The 22,587-nt window shown below is 40.2% G+C and overlaps 1 protein-coding gene across 9 annotated transcripts in view; it reads left to right on the top strand.

Moving 5' to 3' along the window:
* LOC106611671 (calcium-activated potassium channel subunit alpha-1) overlaps positions 1 to 9,065 on the top strand; it is a 231,384-nt gene extending 222,319 nt beyond the window's left edge. For 4 of the 9 annotated variants that reach the window (XM_014212201.2, XM_014212191.2, XM_045723527.1 and 1 more), the window contains 2 exons: positions 3,490 to 3,534; positions 5,209 to 5,346. In XM_014212201.2, coding sequence (XP_014067676.1) covers positions 3,490 to 3,523 — 34 coding nt within the window. In that variant the 3' untranslated portion in view covers positions 3,524 to 3,534; positions 5,209 to 5,346. Of the gene's footprint in view, positions 1 to 3,489; positions 3,548 to 4,350; positions 4,380 to 5,208 lie in introns of all 9 variants that reach the window. The other 5 variants (XM_014212216.2, XM_014212208.2, XM_045723530.1 and 2 more) reach the window with 3 other exon arrangements.
* Positions 9,066 to 22,587: the final 13,522 nt, after the last annotated feature.

The raw sequence follows: 22,587 nt of genomic DNA, 5'->3' as shown, positions 1-22,587 counted from the left end.
GAGAATGTATGCATTCCCTACTGTTAGCCGCGCTGGATAAGAACATCTGCTAAATTACTTAAATGTAAATGTATTAAACAGTTAATGTGACAACGTAAAAAATGATCTAAGAATAGCCTAATTGACAAATAACTTGCTGTGCATAGATCTCCCCTGAAACAGTAATATCTGAGCCTTATACAATACCAGTCAAACTACTCATTCAAGGGTTTTTTCTATATCTTACTATTTTATCCATTGTATAATAATAGTGAAGACATCAAAACTATGAAATAACACATATGGAATTATGTAGTAACCAAAAAAGTGTTTAACAAATCAAACTATATTTGGGATTTTAGATTCTTCAAAGTAGCCATCCTTTGCCTTGATAACAGCTTTGCACACTCTTGGCATTCTCTCAACCAGCTTCAACTGTTATGCTGTTCCAACAGTCTTGAATGAGTTCCCACATATTCTGAGCACTTGTTGGCTGCTCTTCCTTCACTCTGCGGTCCAACTCATCCCAAACCATCTCCATTGGGTTGAGGTCGGGTGATTGTGGAGGCTAGGTCATCTGATGCAGCACTCCATCACTCACCTTCTTTGTCAATTAAAATACACAAAGCCTGGAGGTGTGTTTGGTCATTGTCCTGTTGAAAAACAAATGATAGTCCCACTAAGCGCAAACCAGATGGGATGGAATGCTGGGGTAGCCATGTTGGTTAAGTGTGCCTTGAATTCTAAGTAAATCACTGACAGTGTCACCAGCAAAGCACCATCACACCTCCTCCTCCATGCTTCACGGTGGGAACCATACATGCGGAGATCATCTGTTCACCTACTCTGTCTCTCACAAATACATGGAGGTTGGAACAAAAAAATCTCAAATTTGGACTCATCAGACCAAAGGGTAGATTTATTTCGGTTTAATGTCCCAAGCAAGCCTCTTCTTATTACTGGTGTCCTATAGCAGTGGTTTATTTGCAGCAATTCGACCATGAAGGCCTGATTCACGCAGTCTCCTCTGAACAGTTGATGTTGAGATGTGTCTGTTACTTGAACTCTGTCAAGCATTTATTTGGGCTGCAATTTATGAAGCTGGTAAGTCTAATGAATGTATCCTCTGCAGCAGAGGTAACTCGGGGTCTTTCTTTCCTGTGGCGGTCCTCATGAGAGCCAGTTTCATCATAGCGCTTGGTGGTTTTTGCGACTGCACTTGCAGAAACTTTCAAAGTTCTTGAAATGTTCTGGATTGATTGACATTGTCTTAAAGTAATGGTGGACTATCGTTTCTCTTTGCTTATTTGAGCTGTTCTTGCCATAATATGGACTTGGTCTTTTACCAAATAGGGTGATCTTCTGTATAACACCCCTACCTTGTCACAACACAACTTATTGGCTCAAATGCATTAAGAAGGAAAGACATTCCACAAATGTGTTGTTCCACATTCCACAAAAGGCACACCTGTTAATTGAAATGCATTCCAGGTGACTACTTCATGGAGCTGGTTGAGAGAATGCCAAAAGTGTGCAAAGCTGTCATCAACGCAAAGGGTGGCTACTTTGATGAATCTCAAATATATTTTGATTTGTTTAAAACCTGTTTGGGAAAGGCGTGCCGCTAGTGGGTCACCTGGCCAACATCCGGTGAAATTGCAGAGCGCCAAATTCAAATTAAATTATTATAAATATTTAACTTTCATAAAATCACAAGTGTAATACATCAAAATAAAGCTTAACTTCTTGTTAATCCAGCCGCTGTGTCAGATTTCAAAAAGGCTTTATGGCGAAAGCAAACCATGCATGCAAACATTTTCCAGCCAAGTAGATTAGTCACGAAAGTCAGAAATGGCAATAAAATTAGTCACTTACCTTTGATGATCTTCATATGGTTGCACTCACAAGACTCCATGTTACACAATAAAGTTAATTTTGTTCGATAAAGTCCCTCTTTATGTCCAAACACCTCCGTTTTGTTGGCGCGTTTTGTTCAGTAATCCATTGGCTCAAATGCGGTCACAACAGGCAGACGAAAAATCCAAATAGTACCAGTAAAGTTCGTAGAAACATGTCAAACGATGTTTATAATCAATCCTCAGGTTGTTTTTTGTCTAAATAATCGATAATATTTCAACCGGACAATAGCGGCGTCAATATAAAAGAAAAACAACGAAAGGCGCGTTCTAGGTCACGCGCACAGGTTGGGGACTTTCCACTATCCACTCATTTAAAGAGGTCATTGTCCCTAATTTTTCAGAATAAAAGCCTGAAACAATGTCTAAAGACTGTTCACAACTGGTGGAAGCCATAGGGAATGCAATCTGGGTCATAACCGTTTATATGATGGATAGGCTTTCAATAGAAAAACACCCATTTCAAAATTATGGCACTACCTGGACGGATTTTACTCAGGTTTTTGCCTGCCATATCAGTTCTGTTATACTCACATACATTATTTTAACATTTTTGGTAACTTTAGAGTGTTTTCTATCCAAATCTACCAATTATATGCATATCCTAGCTTCTGGGCCTGAGTAGCAGGCAGTTTACTTTGGGCACGCTTTTCATCCAAAATTCCGAATGCTGCCTCCTATCCTAATTAACACTTTTTTGGTTACTACATGATTCCATATGTGTTTTTTCATAGCTGTGATGTCTTCAATATTATTCTACAATGTAGAAAATAGTAAAAATAAAGAAAAATCCTGCAATGAGTATGTGTGTCCAAACTTTTGACTGGTACTGTATATAAACATGTCTAGTTAGATACCTTATCCATTTGATCCCTGAATCATTGAACGAGGGAATAATTTTTTAAAGACAAAAGTATTTGGTTTTAATATTTTATATCAAGGGTGGCAACAGTAAGCAGCCTTCCAGTCTCAATAATGCTTACTTTTTCATGTAGACTATAATAATAGTCATGCAAATTTGGTTAAAAGTCATGGAGAAGTCATTGAAAATGTGTATGAACCCTTAACAGTGAATAATCAGAGGTCTCTATAGCATAATGTCATTTTTGAATTTCGCCAAACATAGTTTAAAGGACCGACTTGGAAAAAGACAGTTCCTGCACTTCTTTCATCCCAATTCAAGCGCTGATAACAGCAGAATGTAACACTTGATATTAAGATCCCATAATAAACTATTTATAAACAGTTTACTTACATTTATTAATCATTGTTCCTATATTTGTAAATGTCAATAAGCAATCTGTTAATAGGCATTACAGTGTTTTAATTATTTATTACTGAGTTAAGATAATTAATAAGGTGTTTGAACATAGTTTGTTCACAATTTCAAAATAATTTATAATGTACTACCAGTGTACTAATAAATCGGTTATAAAGCAGTTATTGTCAACTCATCAGATTATTTATAAGGCATGTGTTAATGGTTTATTAATGGTTTGACTCACTATTTATAAACATATTTATAAATGCATACTGAGAGATCATTTGTGTGTGATCTCCTTGAGAATACTGAAGTTTAAGTGTGGGTTTACAGGATATCTTTAACAGTTACTGAGGTTGCTGAGTGAATGCTACAATGGTTAGTACTGTAGGTGAGACTACAAATATACTTACAAGCTTGTTTTTATTTATCTTGCATATTTTTTGGTCTCACATAGCATACTTATTTTAGTATTTTAATATAGGCGAATGCCTATTTTAGATATATTAAGTTTGGATGTTGCATGCTTTTCATATCTTTTTTTTAATTACAGTGAAATCAAAAAGAGGACCATTTATTCAGTAGCATGGACAACTCTCTGAACGCTGTGGAAACAAGCATGGACATTCTATAGTTGCTTTGCATTTGTATACCAATGTAGCGTACATGCTGTAACATCAATTTTAGGGATGGATATTAATCTAGCCTGAGGCTAGAACTTTTTATACTGGGCTAGTAGAAAATCTGACAAACTAGCCAGCCAGGCCAGTGAAATGTTCAAATATCGCATGGCACAGATTTTGAATTTGTGATCTATTAGCCTGGCTGGTCAGTGCCCAAAATCCTTAAATGAATACTTTGGGATTTTGGCAATGAGGCCCTTTTATCTACTGCTCCAGAGTCAGATGAACTCATAGATACCCATGCTAGTAGATACCTATAGACTTCTAGGCATTGCGCTAACGCTAGTTAGCATTGGCTCTCGAAACTACCTCTAACTTCCTTCATAGTGGACACAGAGACATAAACATGGTATACACGAGTTCATCTGACTCAGAGGAAGTAGAAACAAAATCCTGAAGAACCCCTTTAAGTTTCATCCCAGCACATTTAGAATGGTTATTAGACATATGGTTATACAATGTATGGTGGCTATTTGTCTTACATGCGTAGTTCACACTTGTTTTTCTAAAGTGCAACAAGGATGAATAAAATGGGCCAAGGTATGGATGCGATGAATGAATATGCATGAAGTAGATAATGCATCAGTCATGCCCTTGTTGACTTTTTTTTGTTGCTTTCTAAATGAAAGCAAAGATACTTCTGGTGTTTCCAAAATAAATGCAACAATGTCCGACAGCATCCCAGACCTGCATGACTATAAGCTCATCATCAGTCCCTCTTAAATACTACATTATGGAGTTGTTCATATGACCACACCAAATGGTTTGATGCCACTTTGACTTGTTTTCAGACAAATTAAACAGCAAACACATGTTCCAGATGGGGACATAAAGTAAAAAAGTAAAGTCAGTCAAAGTAGAGTAAATTCCCTTTAAAGTGCACACCTTTTGACCAGGACCCATAAAGCTCTGGGTCAAAAGTAGTGCACTATATAAGGATTAGGGTGCCATTAGGGACTATGAGTCCATTTCAGCCATCCCAGCTGACCCAGAGCTGAATGCATTGATTGTTTAGACTATTGTACTGTGGCGGTACATTATGATATTTGCATTGCATGACCACTGACACACACAACAGCATGGTAAACTATTCTATAAAGATAGCTTGCTATCTGACATTATGTCCCATTCAGCTTAAACAGCACTGATTTGGAATGCTTATGATATAGCCTTTTAATCACTTAGACATTTTGGTAAACAGTGATTGCATTCCAAGTGGCACCTTATTCCCTAGTGCACTACTTTTGACCAGTCCCCTATGGGCTCTGGTCAAAAGAAGGTGCACTGTATAGGGAATAGGGTGACATTTAAGATGGAACCAGTAACATCCACAAACCATTAACTGTTTGATTTCTCTGTTGCTTCTCAGAAAAGACATGGTTTACAGATGAGCCTAAGAACGCGGCCTACCACAGGAGCATTCACATCAAGCCAATGAGTACTAGTCACAGTAGTCACACAGCCAACCACCAGGTCAACCAGAACCCTTACAAATCCACCAACAACCATATTCCATCCATCAGAGAGGTGGAGGACGAATGCTGAACTACAGAACCCCATGTTGACACCTACAGTAGAACCCACCTGTAGAACACCTGGAAAGAATACTTGGAACTAGAACCCAAGAACATCTAGAACCCACCTAGAGAACACATGGAAGTACACCTAGAACCCGTGGAACTGGAACCTGAAGAACACCTTAAAGCTAGAATCTTTAGTTGCTTTAATGATATATACCCATTGAATCTTGAAGAATATAACTTAAACTTGCCTCATGAGCTTAGTTCAACTGTCGTACCCCATCAGAACCCAAAATATACGCTTGTTTTACTCCAATGTTTGTAAACAATGTATATGTAAACAAATACTATATAGCCTCAAAACATGGTTAAAACTGTAATGTTGATATCATGGCTGGTCAGTCCTTGCATCCGTAGCTCTCTCTATGAATTTGAGAGTGGTTACATTTCTCCAGGCCCATCCCTCAGCTTTTTTACCCCCCCAAAAAGGGTTGACCGCTTTATTGTTTCAAGTAAAGATTCTAGCTTTAAAGGGATACTTTGGGATTGTATATATTTCCCCCTGAGTCAGATGAACTCGTGGATACAATTCTTATGTCTCTGTGTCCAGTATGAAGGAAGTTTGAGGTAGTTTCACGAGCCAATGCTAACAAGCGTTACACATAGCGCAATGACTGGAAGTCTATGTGCTAGCATGCTAGCAGATACCCATAGACTTTGTCATTGCGCTAATGCAAGTTAGAAACTTTCTTCAAACTGCATGCAGAGACATAAAAATGGTATCCACACTGGGGAAGTAGATAAAGGGCCTCATTGCCAAAATCCCGAAGCATTCTTTTAACATAGAACTCCAGAGAACAAAGGAATTGCTGGGACGAATGGGGTGTTTGCATGGGAAAACATCATTCATTATTCTCCCTCAGATTCCTTCTTCATCAGTCACCAGTTACTGATCACATCAGTACAAACTAACATCTTGGAAAAGGACAACCTTTTCCCAGTTCATATGTACAGTACATACAGTAACATAATATATATATTTATATATAAATGAAGCAACGTAATATACATAAATACAATCATATATCAATCAAATGTACAGTCAGTCACTAACGTTAACACTCAGCCATGTAGTTTGCACAGCCAGTTCCTCCTTAGTGACCAGACTCCATCAATTACCCATTTTGGAGAATGAGGGTCGCTTCAGTCAGAATAGATAGCAACGCAACACAAGATTACATATCATGAAACATTATATTAGATTGTTATGAAACTGGACAAATGATTTGCCATTGAAAGCATTTTCATTTTTTAACATTCATTTGTAGAATAGTGTTTCAAGACTGACATGTATCCAGTATTGGAAAGTCGTACGCTTTGGGTCCATGTGTTTTTGACATGCCTGGTAAGATACAATACAAAACAAAGTTTGCAAAAGGGTATATGGTTTTTTTGTTAAATGCTGTCCCACCAGAATTATATTGTTATCGATTTTGATTTCACCATATTATCACTTTGTGGATCTTCATTTATTAAGAGTCAGTTCGCAAGACTATATTTGTGATTGATTGTCAACATTCATGTCAAAATAGTACATTTTATTGTATTGGCCCAAGCCTTATTTCGATTGGCCAGTTTGTTTTCGCATCTTCTGATCTACAGGATACTTCCTGCCTTTTTAGCTTTGATATCAATGTCCAACAAATATACTGGAATATGAGATGTGGGTGGAATGACACTGGAAATACAAAATAAACCATATTCCCAATACATTTGACCTGTCATTATAGCGACATAATGCTATAACCCAAGTATGATGAAGCTGTTTTGGAGGATGTTCAGTAGCTAACCGAGCAGCTAATAAGATGAACGGACCTTAATTACCTTAACTAATAAGCCTACCTATTGGATTAGGTTATACTGTATAACCCTACCTGTTTAACCCTGCCAAAATCTTAATTACTGTAATAGGCCTATCTATTAGATTAGGTTATAATGTATAACCCTACCAGTATAACCCTACCTATATCTTAATTACCTTAATAAGCCTACCTATTGGATTAGGTTATACTGTATAACCCTACCTGTTTAACCCTACCTATACCTCAATTACCTTAACTAATAGGCCTACTTATTAGATTAGGTTATACTGTATAACCCTACCTGTTTACCCCTACCTATACCGTAATTCCTTAATAGACTTACCTGGATTCACAGGGAGGGTTATACTGTAAATTATGTTAATATCACCAGGAATTAGGTGAAAAAATTAGAAAGCCACATATCGTATGAAGTGGGTGTATATATCTGTAGCTCTGGTACCATCACGCAACTACAACAACCCCTGACCCCTGAACCCACTCACCGATCTCACAGCTCTCTCCGCAACTCTGTTAGTAGAGGAATGCGCATTAACCCCCTGGACCAGAGCTATACCAGTAGACGGATCCTTCTTTGGCTGTAAGCACTGCTTGGCATGGAGGCACTAGAGTACCTTGGATGTTCTCCATGACCAGTCCCAGTGCTGTACTCAGACTGTAGAAGAAGGTCAAGGATTTTCTGTAGATATACCCCAAAACAGCTGAATCTAAAGGGAGCATTTGGCTAACTACAGTACAAAGCTTTTTACTGCCAGTTTCTCATGTTTTGGTGTAACACAACTGACACTAAAACTGTTCACCAATGTGTCATGTCCATAAACCATAACCATATGTGTTAATCTCTTTTCTGTCTGCATACAATACAAAGCAGTACATGACTCTAAAGAGACAGAAAAGGTCAGTAATCTGAAGAAAGAAATGGTGTGGCATTTTGCTGACGTGGGGAACACCCAAGATTTCCATGCCAGCAATGTGCCGGGCAGTGTTTAGGTCAAAGGACAACTCTGGCTAAAGACCCACTGTAGAGAAAGTGGTTTATTAAGATAGGGATTATATAGAAACAGGGCATGTATATTGCTTTTGCTAAAGAAGAGCGTGTCATATCTAGTCATAGAGACATTTCAAACCGTATAAATTACATTTCAAATCATGTAAATTCTTGGAAAAATGTGATATTTAATTGTAAAAGGTTATTGGGAATGTACAGATTCCCTGAAGATAATTAGCATTGTAATGAATAATGAGAGTTAAAAAGTCTTAAACTAACATTGAAATTAGGCATTTACTTAGTAACTGCGAAATAAAATGTTCTATGTTTACTTCTAGGTCCTTTCAAGAAGTCAATACAAAGCTTTAGTGAATTATTTCTATTGCGTTTATAGATGTTGGGTGAAGAGGAGATTGGCATTGCAGTTTAGTTTGTTTTGTTTGTATATTTTAACACTTTGATTTGTGGACACAATGACAAGTGCTACGTTTATATTTCTGACTATGTCATACAGATGTAGAATCTTAATTTGAGCCAGTTTGCTACAGCAAGGAAATAATCCTGCAGCAAAGCGGAAATGTGAATTATGTGTATTAGAATTCATGGACATTATGAAAATGTTCCTTTAGGGAAAATCAAGTCTGAAATTTCAAAGTGGAAACTACAAACTTCAGAAGCTTTTTTGAACCTCAAATACACTACTATCAAATTAAGGTCCTACATTTGCACATACAATATCCAATGCTAAATACAGTATATTGTCTTTTTAAGGATTGTAAATAAGTTGTACATGATTTAATTTTGTATTTTCACAAATTAAAAAATCTGATGTATTGTGTTCTATGTCATATTGTTATTTGTGATCTTATATTTTTTTTATAGGTGTGGAGGATCCCTAATAATTGAATTACTAATTATATTGTACATATGAAATATCAACTCCATTTTAAGAGGAATACAGTCCAGCATACTGTAGCTTCTAGGCTATATATTCTAGTATACACAAGGCATTTTGGGGCAAATTCAGACATAGGTAATGCATGTTTTTCCTATGCACACTTTCCAATGCACTTCTCAGTAGTTGGTATTCCAAATCAAATCAAATGTGCAAATCAAATGTGCGTCGAATACAACAGGTATTTCACCTTACAGTGAAATGCTTACTTACAAGCCCTTAAAACCTCTTCAGCGTCTGATCCCGTTAGCGGGATCAAAATCCAGCGAAAAATCATATCGCCAATTAGCATTAAAAAAAAATCATAATTTAATTTTTTATTTTTATATATATATATATTTTTTTTATAGATACACCTCTCCTGAATCGACCCACGTCGTCCGATTTCAAAAAGGTTTTACAGGAAAAGCAAATCATTAGATTATGTTAGATGAGTCCATCGTAAAAAGCAGCAACATAGCCATTTTCCGACCAACCACTTGCATCACAAATAACCAAAAAACAGCTAAATGCAGCACTAACCTTTTACAAACTTCATCAGATGACACACCTAGGACATCATGTTATACAATGCATGCATTCTTTTGTTCAATAAAGGTCATATTTATATATAAAAACAGCATTTTACATCGGCTCGTAACGTTGACTGACTATTTTCCCCTCAAATGCGTCCCGGGAAATAGCGCATAATTCCATTTATTACTATTCGAAAACGATTTTTTAAATTTATATTGTCAATCTAACATTTATAGATGAATATCTCTTGAGAACACCTGTCATACCAGATTTTAAATTAACTTTACTGGGTAATCACACTTTGCGATAAAAGGAGATGCGATACACAGAAAATGAGCTAATAAACCGAGCTCGGCGCCATCTTGGAACAATCGCATGTCACATCTCATCTTGTATAATATTGTCAATAATCGCCTACCTTTAGTTGTCTTCATCAGAAAGCACTTCCAGGAATCCCAGGTCCACAACAGATGTATTTTCGGTCGAAAAAGTCCATCATTTATGTTCCATTAGCTTTCTGTTGTTAGCGCGTCTGAATGCTGTATCCAAATACTCTGCCGGGCGTGGCACAGCCGTGTCGAAATAAAACGTTTTTTTCCCATTTAGGTTCGTTCAAACATGTCAAACGTTGTAAAACATTAATCTTCAGGGCCTGTAACACCAAGAGAGCCAATAAGATTCGAGGGGGATGATTTCATTGTGTTTCAAACCGTTTACAAAGGTGGGGGTAGACATGGCCGCCGGCGTCATAATGGTGATGGCCCATCCCCTGTGACCAATTTCCAACGCGTCTCATTCACTGAGTTTCGACTGTATAAGGCTCAAACCACTGTGAAAAGACTGGCGACATCTAGTGGAAGCAATAGGAAGTGCTCACTGAACCATTGTTAACTGTGTGATTAATAGGGAAAGATGAGAAGTCGAGTCCACAATTCTGAATTCCACTTCCTGTTTCAATCGGTCTCGGGGTTTTGACTGCCATAGGAGTTCTGTTATACTCACAGACACCATTCAAACAGTTTTAGAAACTTTAGGGTGTTTTCTATCCATATATAATAAGTATATGCATGTCCTAGCTTCTGAGTTTGATTAGTAGGCCGTTGAAAATGGGAACGAATTTTTTTCAAAATGCGCTGTGGCGCCCCCTATCCTAGGGTATCCTCACAATGCAGTTTTAAGCAAAAATCCCCCCCCCCCAAATGATAAATAAAAGTGACAAATATTAAATAGCAGAAGTAAAATAACAATAGCGAGGCTATGTACATGGGGTACCGGTACAGAGTCAATGTGCGGGGGCACCGGTTAGTCGAGGTAATTGAGGTAATATGTACATGTCGGTACAGTAGAGTTATTAAAGTGACTATGCATAGATAATAAACAGAGTAGCAGCAGTGTACAAGGGGGGGACAATGCAAATAGTCTGGGTAGCCATTTGATTAGATGTTCAGGAGTCTTATGGCTTGGGGGTAGAAGCTGTTTAGAAGCCTTTTGGACCTAGACTTGGCACTCTAGTACCGCTTGCCGTGCGGTAGCAGAGAGAACAGTCTATAACTAGGATGGCTGGAGTTTTTGACAATTTTTAGGGCCTTCCTCTGACACCGCCTAGTATAGAGGTCCTGGATGGCAGGAAGCTTGGCCCAAGGGATGTACTGGGCCGTACGGACTACCCTCTGTAGTGCCTTGCGGTCGGAGGCCGAGCAGTTGCCATATCAGGCAGTGACGTAACCAGTCGCTGTAGAACCTTTTGAAGATCTGAGGACCCATGCCAAATATTTTCAGTCTCCTGAGGGGGAATAGGCTTTGTCATGCCCTCTTCACGACTGTCTTGGTGTGCTTGGACCATGTTAGTTTGTTGGTGATGTGGACACCAGGAACTTGAAGCGCTCAACCTGCTCCACTACAGCCCTGTCGTTGATAATGGGGGCGTGCTCGGTCCTCCTTTTCCTGTAGTCCACAAGCATGTCCTTTGTCTTGATCACGTTGAGGGAGAGGTTGTTGTCCTGGCACAGGTCTCTGACCTCCCTATAAGTCTGTCTCGTCGTTGTCGGTGATCAGGCCTACCACTGTTGTGGTCGGCAAACTTAATGATGGTGCTGGATGACTGCATGGCCGTGCCTCGCCATGCAGTCATGAATGAACAGGGAGTACAGGAGGGGACTGAGCACGCACCCCTGAGGGGCCCCCGTGTTGAGGATGTGTTGTTACTTACCCTTACCACCTGGGGGCGGCCCATCAGGAAGTCTAGGATCCAGTTGCAGAGGGAGGTGTTTAGTCCCAGGGTCCTTAGCTTAGTGATGAGCTTTGAGGGCACTTGTGTTGAACGCTGAGCTGTAGTCAATGAATCACATTCTCACATAAGTGTTCCTTTGTCTAGATGTGTCCAGGTATTCAGATTTACCTTATGCAGGTGTGTAACACGCTCTTTAAATACGGTGTACCTTTAATTCGAATTTTGTTGACAGACTCACTAGCATATCAAGAGAAGAGGTTCAGAATATTAGGGATCAATGAAAGAAAGTCATCTAAATATATGAATATTCGTCTCTGTTTCAGCATCAATTGGTAGATAAAAAAAATACTCTGATCTTGTAAATTATTTTAGGGTTAGGAAAGTATTTATGAATCATAACAAAAACTGGTTTGTTGAGCCTTTATGAACAAAATATATTGATGAAGCAAAAGACAGTGGTTTGATTAATCCTGAAAGTTTCCATATTCAAGTTAAATCCATGAAATATTGGAAGGTGAGACAAGTGTACTGTACAATAGGGGTTAAACAGTCCTATAAATCTACCATAATAATCCTCACTAAGAATTGAACTGTAATGACAGCAGTGCAGCCGTCTTGAACCGTGTGCCAGGCTGCAGGTTTAAACTGCTATGTGTGATCTGAGTTCTATAATTATTGCGAACGTAATATGATCCACTACTGCTAGCGACCCTCAGGAAAAACTACACGGACGTGACAAAGGAAAGAAAGGTTAACGGAATGGAATGGAATGATGCAAAATGGACACTAAAGTGACAGTTATAAATGTATGTGGGTATTACTGTCTCCCAATAGTTGCTTATATTTAACATGATATAGCATATAGTTAAAACATTGTCGAGTGCATAAATCAACACGGTAGGTTGGGCGCTACAATCAATCAATCAAATGTACTTATAAAGCCCTTTTTACATCAGCCAATGTCAAAAAGTGCTGTACAGAAACCAAACAGCAATCAATGCAGATGTAGAAGCACGGTGGCTAGGAAAAACTCCCTAGAAAGGCCGGAACCTTGGAAGAAACCTAGAGATGAACCAGGCTCTGAGGGGTGGCCAGTACTCTTCTGGCTGTGCTGGGTGGAGATTATAACAGAACATGGCCAAGATGTTCAAACGTTCCTCGATGACCAGCAGGGTCAGATAAGTGGTTGTAGAGGTTGCAACAGGTCAGCACCTCAGCAGTAAATGTCAGTTGGCTTTTCATAGCCGATCATTCAGAGTTAGAGACAGCAGGTGCGGTAGAGAGAGCATGTCCGGGACAAGGTAGCATGTCCAGTGAACAGGTCAGGGTTCCATAGCCGCAGGCAGAACAGTTGAAACTGGAGCAGCAGCATGACCAGGTGGACTGGGGACAGCAAGGAGTCATCAGGCCAGGTAGTCCTGAGGCAAGGTCCTAGGGCTCAGGTCCTCCGAGAGAAGAAAGAGAGAGAAAAAGAGAAACAGAACAAGAGGGGGAGAATAAAAGGGAGCATACTTAAATTCACACAGGACACCGGATAAGACAGGAGAAATACTCCAGATATAACAGACTGACCCTAGCCCCCCGACACAAACTATTGCAGCATAAATACTGGATGCTGAGACAGGAGGGGTCAGGAGACACTGTGGCCCTGTCCGACGATACCCCCGGACAGGGCCAAACGGGCAGGATATAACCCCACCCACTTTGAAAAAAGCACAGCCCCCACACCACTAGAGGGATATCTTCAACCACCAACCTACTACCCTGAGACAAGGCTGAGTATAGCCCATGAAGATCTCCCCCATGGCACGAACCCGAGGGGGGCGCCAACCCGGACAGGAAGATCACATCCGAAGCCAATAGATTGGATCTCCAAATTTCATCCCCGCAAATTATGAAGACAAACAATAACAATTCTGAATAACGGCACAGCTAGTTATAGCCTACTTCGCTGTGAAAAAGGGTTTGCAATACATTCCATGTTGATATGATTTTCAGTTTGCTTCCATATGACTGGTTTCACATGTCTCCAGTGATCATAAGAAAAAATCATCTAAAACAATTTCTAGTTGTAATTACAATCCCCTTCTCCAAACGGATTACTCATTTACCTAGCACTTATCAATTTATACATTACAGTGCAAGGAGAACACTGTTATTAAGTGTAGATGTTTTTCCACTTTGAACCTACAGGTGCTCGACCTTATTCATGGTTTCCTCACGCGTAAAGGTGGTGGAATGAGGGAATTATGTCAAGGTCAGAATACGGCGTATCTGTAGCCACACCTTTATTTCTTTAATCTCCACCCCAAAGGAAAAGCTGACTGTCACATGCGTTTCCTCATGCTTAAGTTCAAGGTCAGAATACGCACCGAGAGAAAAGCATAAAAAGGGAATACATTTCCATTTACAAGCGTGTAACTCTGTGTCTGAATTCCCCCTTTGCGATTGCCAGACAAATCATCTGACAGGGGAGGCTTGGCTGTCTCAGTGCAGCCTGTGGATAATAGTTGATAAGACAGTCTCCACATTCTCACCTTGGGATGAAGTGGGCCCATCATGTTGCTTATTAACGTTTTTACACACCCTGGCTCGGCGGGGGACTGTCAGCATGCCAATAATATTTACTGTCTGACACCTCAGATGCTCGAGGAAACCGGAGGGGCTGTTGATTGCACTGATACACCATGGCTGTCGCAGCTACTGAAGCACACTCGAATCCCTATCCCTATGCACTACTGCACTACTGAAATATGGGATTGTTGGTTACTGAGATCACTGCCAGAGCAGCATCAGAGCACACACACACACACACCAGAGCTGAGCTAGCCATGCAGCCTCTAGTGATAATAGTTTCCATGACAATGCAGTAGGCGAGCTAGCTAGCTAGGCGGTGGCTCTTAGTGCATCAATGCCATCCTGGATAAACAGTGATCCTTTACCAAAACAAGGAGGTCATTACGCCAGGCTTGTCAAATCAATGTTGAGTGTCCTGCCTGATTAAGCCATCCCCCTCTCAGCCCTGACACAGTGTCAATAATGGCTGGCTGGCTGAGGGAGGGAGGGAGGGGAGGCCTATGGCTGTGCCTGCGTCCCAAATTGCACCTTATTCCCTACATAGTGCACTGCATTTGACGAGCCCTATGTGTTTCCCTATGGGCCCTGGTCAACAGTAGTGCACAGTGTAGGGAATAGGGTGCTATTCTGGACACAGCCAGACACTCTGGTGATAGGCCTGAAAAGCCTATCAGTCAGACAGCTGAGCAGGACTAATGATTCCCTGTGCTGTCTATTAGAAGGACATGACAATTTAATCCTGTGGGGACCGGCAGCCCACAGAAGGAGAAAAAGAGGGGAAGGAAAAAGTGACCTTGGCTGCTTTATTTGAAGCTGAAGTAAATTGTCAACAGCAGATAAATCTTTACCCTGGGCTATTATTAACAGAAATACAGAAGAAGAACAACAACAAAGGAAGGAGGAGCAGGTTTCTATGAGGTTGTTATCGTTCACTGGTATTTCTTGTTCTTTTTTGTTTGGATTACAAACGCTTGTAAGCCCACAGATATGACCTTTATAAAACCACCCGTGTCTTTTCAGACCATGTTATTTCTTCTGAATGTCTGAAACTATTGTTATTCAATAGTACAAAGGTCTGCTTATCTTTATATTGACAATTGATTCTATGCATTAGTGGAGAACTACACCACCAAAAATATTTGGAAGAAAATCCTAATATTGAAATAGTGTGGGGACATGTTAGATCCTTTTTTACTGTACAAAGTCGACACTGTTTTTTGTTCACTAGACTAATAAGCTAAATGTTTAAGAAAATATTTGTATGAACGAAGACCCCAAATTAAGACCCAAGCCTTAATTCTTCTGTACCCTGCTATAATGCTGGGATATTCCACTACACCCTACGATAATGCTTGGATATTGCAAGTAGATCTGGGTGGTTTACAGATGTTGAGGGCCAGCCTGGTACAGTAGAGTACAGCCTCAGGGCAATGTATATTGCCCCAGACATCTATCTTAAGGCTAGGAGAACATTGTCTACATCGTTGAAAAAAAGCCATGTGTTTACACAGATGTTCCAAGGCTTTTTGAACAGAGATCTTCTGTGCCAAGCTCGACCACCATATTTTATGCCATGGGCCACATTCATTTTGCATTAGGTTCCTCTCTGATACAGAAAGTAATGAGAACAGAAGGATCCTCTCTTCTCAGACCTGGCTGCACGCAAGCAGAGGGGTTGAACAATATGGGACCTGTACAGTAGTGGACCTTGCAACCATTTTAAAACATTTCAATAAACCCAACTTGAGTAAAATCAGTAAAGTAAAATTGTATTACTTCCACTATCACTACTCCTTCCTTTTCTCCTATTTTTGACTCTTATATTATATAAAAAAGAAAGCATTCATGAAAAAATATCTAAATAATAAAGGTGAAGCATACATGGAAGGAAAAAAGAACGGTGTAGCAAAGACAGCCAAGGAGATTCTGTTCTTCCCTTTTTCAACTGGTACAATTTGAGCGGTACAAACGGTAGCAGATAAACATTTGATCCATGTCGTAAGCGAAGGCCCCCCTGCTCCTTCAAAAGGGTACAGTTTGCCTCTGAGGCACCATTGGCCCTGAACCCTTTGTGTTTTCTGTAAAGGTCAAAATGTTTGACTCCTTTGTTTCAGTGCTTGCATAAATCGAAGCTCTCTGCTACCTCAATGCTTGAACCACAGTGTCCTGGGGGGGTGTAAACCGCTTCAAATATAACATATAAACCCTATAGGGCGTACAGTAAGCATTTACACTACAGTGAGATATAATGCAACATATTACACATTCAATATTATTGAACATATCCAGAGAAGACTACACTGCTTCACAGACAAAATATAAACCTCATAGGGTTACATTTTGGTTTAACAGTACATTACTGTAAAGCAAGCACTTTACAGTAATGTAGTGTTAAACCACAGTTTGGGGGGAAATTACAGTTATATACTGTACTTTCTTTTACAGTAATTTACAGGTAACTGGCTGCCAGTAAGTTACAGTAAAACAACAGGATTTTTTCTTTACAGTGTACCTTGAGAAGACAATGTGGGAAGTATATTTGTTTTACATATATAGGCTATTGTACATCTGCTGAAGTAATGACTTATCATGTTGCATTTGGACCTCTTGATAGTGAACATTACTGTATTAACTATACTGTACAGTCAATGTTTGGTATAATCTGGTGAAATTCACGGTAAAATTCAATGTGCCAAAGACACTTCAGTACAAGTACATTAATTATACTCTGACTGAGTATATGCTAGATTGATTACACCAGTGCCCTCCATTTACCCTCCTTCCCAGTTGTTATTACTCCCAACCCTCTAAAAGACAACACTCCATTTTATTACTTACTACTGCGCTAAAAATAAATTAGCCATAACTGCAAACAGATGGCGGTATGTATCTAATAACATTTACCCCTCACCCTATGTAGTAGTAAACATGATTTATAATTTGTATGATATGATATGATTCATGATTCATGACTGTGTCAGTAGCACATTGGTGGGTTAATAGAAATGCCACCATGTTGGCTGATTTACTTAGTAAAATGCTCATTCCAAGGTTCAGGTTCAGGAGATTGGAGTCAGTCTGAGTTACACGATCCATGCATTATGTAGAAGAGAACTGACACAACCTTCAGACATCACAGTCTACTCTATATATTACCACCCAGCTTGACCCTCCGTCTCAAGGCCTTCCGGAAGGATTTAGAGATACATCTGATATATTTAACTGCTATTCCCATTCAATTATTGACTCACATTATTTATGAACTTGAGAAACCATTCTGTTATGACCGGACATGAGAGGAGATGAGGCACATTCATTTAGATGAAAACAGTCGTTTGATACCCATATTAACAATATATGTTTTGACATGTTCCAATTTCAATAGAAATTTATTGGAAAATATGACAAAGAAATAATGATACCACCAACACACACACACACGCACGCACGCACGCACGCACACACACACACACACACACACACACACACACACACACACACACACACACACACACACACACACACACACACACTCTTGTATAACTAACCTTGTGGGGACACACAATTCAGTCCCATTCAAAATCCTATTTTCCCAAACCCCTAACCTTATCCCGAAGATCTAACCTTAACCCTAAACCTAACACTAGAACTAACCCTAATACTAACTTTAACCCTAAACCCCCTAGAAATAGCATTTGACTTTGTTGCGACTAACAAAATGTCCCCAGTTGGTCAAATGTTTGTTCATTTACTATTCTTGTAGGAACACGTCCACACACACACACGTCCGTACACACACGTCCACACGCACACACACACACACACACACACACACACACACACACACACACACACACACACACACACACACACACACACACACACACACACACACACACACACACACACACACACACAGTATATTAGGCATTCTCAAATGAAATGTATGTTTGTGTTGACTGTACAAATACACATAAGACCATGTACTGTATAAATCCTATCCGAAATTATTATGGTTTCACCATATGGCAGGGATCCTCTACTAGATTCCCCCACAGGCCAATTCTTTCTCGAGTGGCAGGTCAGGGGGCCGGAACACAATTACAAATAATCTGTAGACTGCAAGTTGACCGCAAGTAGCAGATATGATATTTGACAAAAACATAATAATTTCAAACATTGCTTGCATTTGTATACGATCACATGTCTGTATTATGCGTGGGAATACTTGGAACAGATTATCCAACATCAACGTTTTTGGAGCTGATTTCCTGGTGTTTTTAGTCTTTAATTCATTTTTTAAAATGTTTATATATCTTTGGGGGCCAAATCAAACCACTGTCAGTTGGTGAACCCTGCCATATGGCTATATTAGTCGCATATGTAGAAGGGAAAAAATCGACCCCTTCTGCTAGAAGGGGAAGGATAGCAAATACAGTGCTTTTTTGAGAGTGCAGGGTCCATTTTGAAGTAATTGGCTTTAGAATTATTTATGACATTAATTGCCACATTATCGACTGGCTGTCAGGTCCTTTGGCATGCAGTCCATCCTTCTTCCCGCAGAGAGCTAGCCGGGCGCTAGCTCAGCCTAAAGTAGACTGACAAGCTAATTATACCATCTTCTCTCACAGTGATAAATGTCGCTAATCTGAAACCAGGCATGAAATCAGACTCGTACCAAATGGTAACCTATTCCCTATGTAGTGCACTACTGTATGTCTGACTCTTATTGATGGAGTAGGCCTACGACCTGGGGGATGATGACTGGGTCAGTTCTTCCATAAAGATGTAATTTTCTTATTCTTTGTGAGATACAAGGCACATAGTGTATCCCTGAGACAGTGTGGGTGGACAAAATATATATATATATATTTATATTATTTTACCCATTTTTTGTCCCCTATTTCGCGGTATCCAATTGGTAGTTACAGTCTTGTCTCATCGTTGCAACTCCCGTACGGACTCGGAAGAGGCGAAGATCGAGAGCTGTGTGTCCTCCGAAACACGACCCGCCAAGCCGCACTGCTTCTTGACACAATGCCCGCTTAACCCGGAAGCCAGCCACACCAATGTGTCGGAGGAAACATCCTACACCTGGCAACAGTGTCAACGTGCACTGCTCCCGGCCCGCCACAGGAGTCACTAGAGTGCGATGGGACAAGGACATCCCTGCCGGCCAAACCGTCACTTAACCCGGACGACGCTGGGCCAATTGTGCGCCGCTCCATTGGTCTCTCGGTCGCAGCCAGCTGCGATAGAGCCTGGACTCGAACCAGCATCTCTAGTGGCACAGCTAGAATATTACAACTTTTCTCCAAAGAACATATCCCCTCAGCAAAATGTGTGCTAAGTCTATCCAATATTAGTACATTTGATAAATGTTTTAACCCAAAATTAGGAAGGCATCCAATATAAATATATATATATATAAAAATCCTTAAACCATGTACAAATTCTTAAACCATCTTGACGGCTTGGGTAGCAACCCTAGATTTGTGTCTGGACTATATCTTGTGCAAGGATAAAATAGTATGAATAAATTCATCAAAATAATGTTTTTAATGAAAATATGTCAATCATTATTTGAATATGTTGGCAACCCGTTGTATAAAAGTGATAACGCCCTCGAAGCCGGTGTTTGGAGGAAATAGTTGCACAGTTTGCCGGCCCTCGACTTTGACTTCCTCCAAACACTGGCTTCTCGGGTATTATCACTTCAATAAATCCTTTAACCATGTAATCTCTCAACAAGGTAAAAGGTAAAAACATGACCGTTTTAATGATGCTGTTTACGTACAGGAGTACCTCTGCATCTTGTTGAGATGCGTGGCCGTGACAACGATAGGACGTGACACATACCAAACTTGGCATGTCCCAGAGTTATCTTCAGTGGCTGGGATGCTGTCATCTCTACCTACAGTACATCACTACCACTGGGTCAATGCTACTGTGACACATGTCACAAACTTTTAAATGTCTGCTCTTTTCAGCAGAGCGCCTATTCAGCCAGATCAGGGCGTAGATTACATTTTATGTTTATATACTGTATGTGTGTGTGCATGTGCGCGTGTGTGTATGTATGAGGGAAAGAGGGGAGAGGGGTGAGGTGCACATTTTGGTATCTTCCTCCTATGACTGTCTGTGCCAGTTGTCTGTATACATAAGCCATGTTCCTCAATCAGACAAGCACTAATAAAACTGCACTCCATAACACCTCTGATAGCACATCCAATCACTATTATATTGATGAACCCCGAAGATCAAGTACTCCAGCTCAGCTGTTCATGTTCACAGTCCAAAAAAATACTTATTAAAAATGTGTCTTTGATCAAATAAACTGAAAAAGAAACAAAATAAAGATTAAATAAACACATTCAATTCAAAAAAGTTTATAAACCAAACAAAAATTCATAAAATTCAGATTTAACTGAGTTATTTGTAACAAGAGCTCCACTGCCTATCTAATTATTTCACATGCCCAGTGCAACCTATCTCTCTTGCACATGCTCAGATAGTGCAGCCCCAGATTTGACTTTTGACCCCCTTTGATCAGCAGTTTTGGCAGGGCAATCCATCATGGTGCTCTTACTGTCACAAGAGGTGCCTGGCCTGTCTGGCTGCAGCTGTGTGTCACTGATGATGAGAGTAAGGGAGGAGAGGAGGGGGAGGAGGAGAGGGCAGGAGAGGAGTAGGGGTGGAGGAGGGTGGGGGGGGAGAGGAGGGGAGGGAAGGAGAAGAGCGGGGAGGAGAAGAGAGGGGAGGAGAAGAGAGGGGAAGACAGAGAGGGATAGAAGAGGGATGGGGACAAGAGGCGCTGCTTAAAGGCAATCATGTCAGCATCTACTTGACTGCTCAGCTCAGAGTGACTGTGAGATTGAAGCAACACTAGGAGAAGCTGACAGGGCCAGAGGAGTCAGGAGAGACAGGCAGAAGACACTAGAGGGATGTGTCTGATTACTGAACACAGCATCCCAAATGGCACCCTATCCCCTATATAGTGCACTACTTTTGTAGTACACTATATAGGGAATAGGGTGCTATTTGGAACAAAACCAGCCACAGTTAAGGGAATGATGGATTGTTTAATACTACTGTGGAGAAGATTGTGTAGTAGGTAATCTCTGGGAATATGTAGAGCCATCTATAAGAAGATCATCAGCCACCCAAGCCACTGCCTGTTCACCCCGCTATCATCTAGAAGGCGTAGACAGTACAGGTGCATCAAATCTGGAACCGAGAGACTGAGAAACAGCTTCTATCTCAAGGCTATCAGACTGTAAAATAGTCCACCCAGTACCCTGCCCTGAACTTTAGTCACTGTTACTAGCCGGCTACCACCCGGTACTCTACCCTGCACCTTAGAGACTGCTGCCCTATGTACACAGTGTTTATATTCTGTTTTACCCACAATATATGTATATGCTATATTCTGGTCATGGCTCATCCTATATTACTGCACTGTTGGAGTTAGAAACCTAAGCATTTTGCTGCACCTGCAGTAACATCTGCAAATACGTGTACGCGACCAATGAATTTCAATTTTATATATATTATCTGTCTGTGGGTATACAGTTGAAGTCGGAAGTTTACATACACTTAGGTTGGAGTCATTAAAACTCGTTTTTCAACCACTCCACAAATTTCTTGTTAACAAACTATAGTTTTGGTAAGTCGGTTAGGACATCTACTTTGTGCATGACACAAGTCATTTTTCCAACAATTGTTTATAGACAGATTATTTCACTTATAATTCACTGTATGACAATTCCAGTGGGTCAGAAGTTTACATACACTAAGTTGACTGTGACTTTAAACAGCTTGGAAAATTCCAGAAAATTATTTCATGGCTTTAGAAGCTTCTGATAGGCTAATTGACATAATTTGAGTCAATTGAAGGTGTACCTGTGGATGTATTTCAATGCCTACCTAGCCTCTTTGCTTGACAACATGGGAAAATAAGAATAAATCAGCCAAGACCTCAGAAAAAGCCATTTCCAAATGCCTGAAGGTACCACGTTTATCTCTACAAACAATAGAACGCAAGTATAAACACCATGGGACCACGCAGTCGTCATACCACTC

This window comes from Salmo salar, chromosome ssa01 (genome assembly GCF_905237065.1).
Source record: "Salmo salar chromosome ssa01, Ssal_v3.1, whole genome shotgun sequence".
Classification (NCBI taxonomy): domain Eukaryota; kingdom Metazoa; phylum Chordata; class Actinopteri; order Salmoniformes; family Salmonidae; genus Salmo; species Salmo salar.
This window is presented reverse-complemented; position numbering and strand designations above follow the sequence as displayed.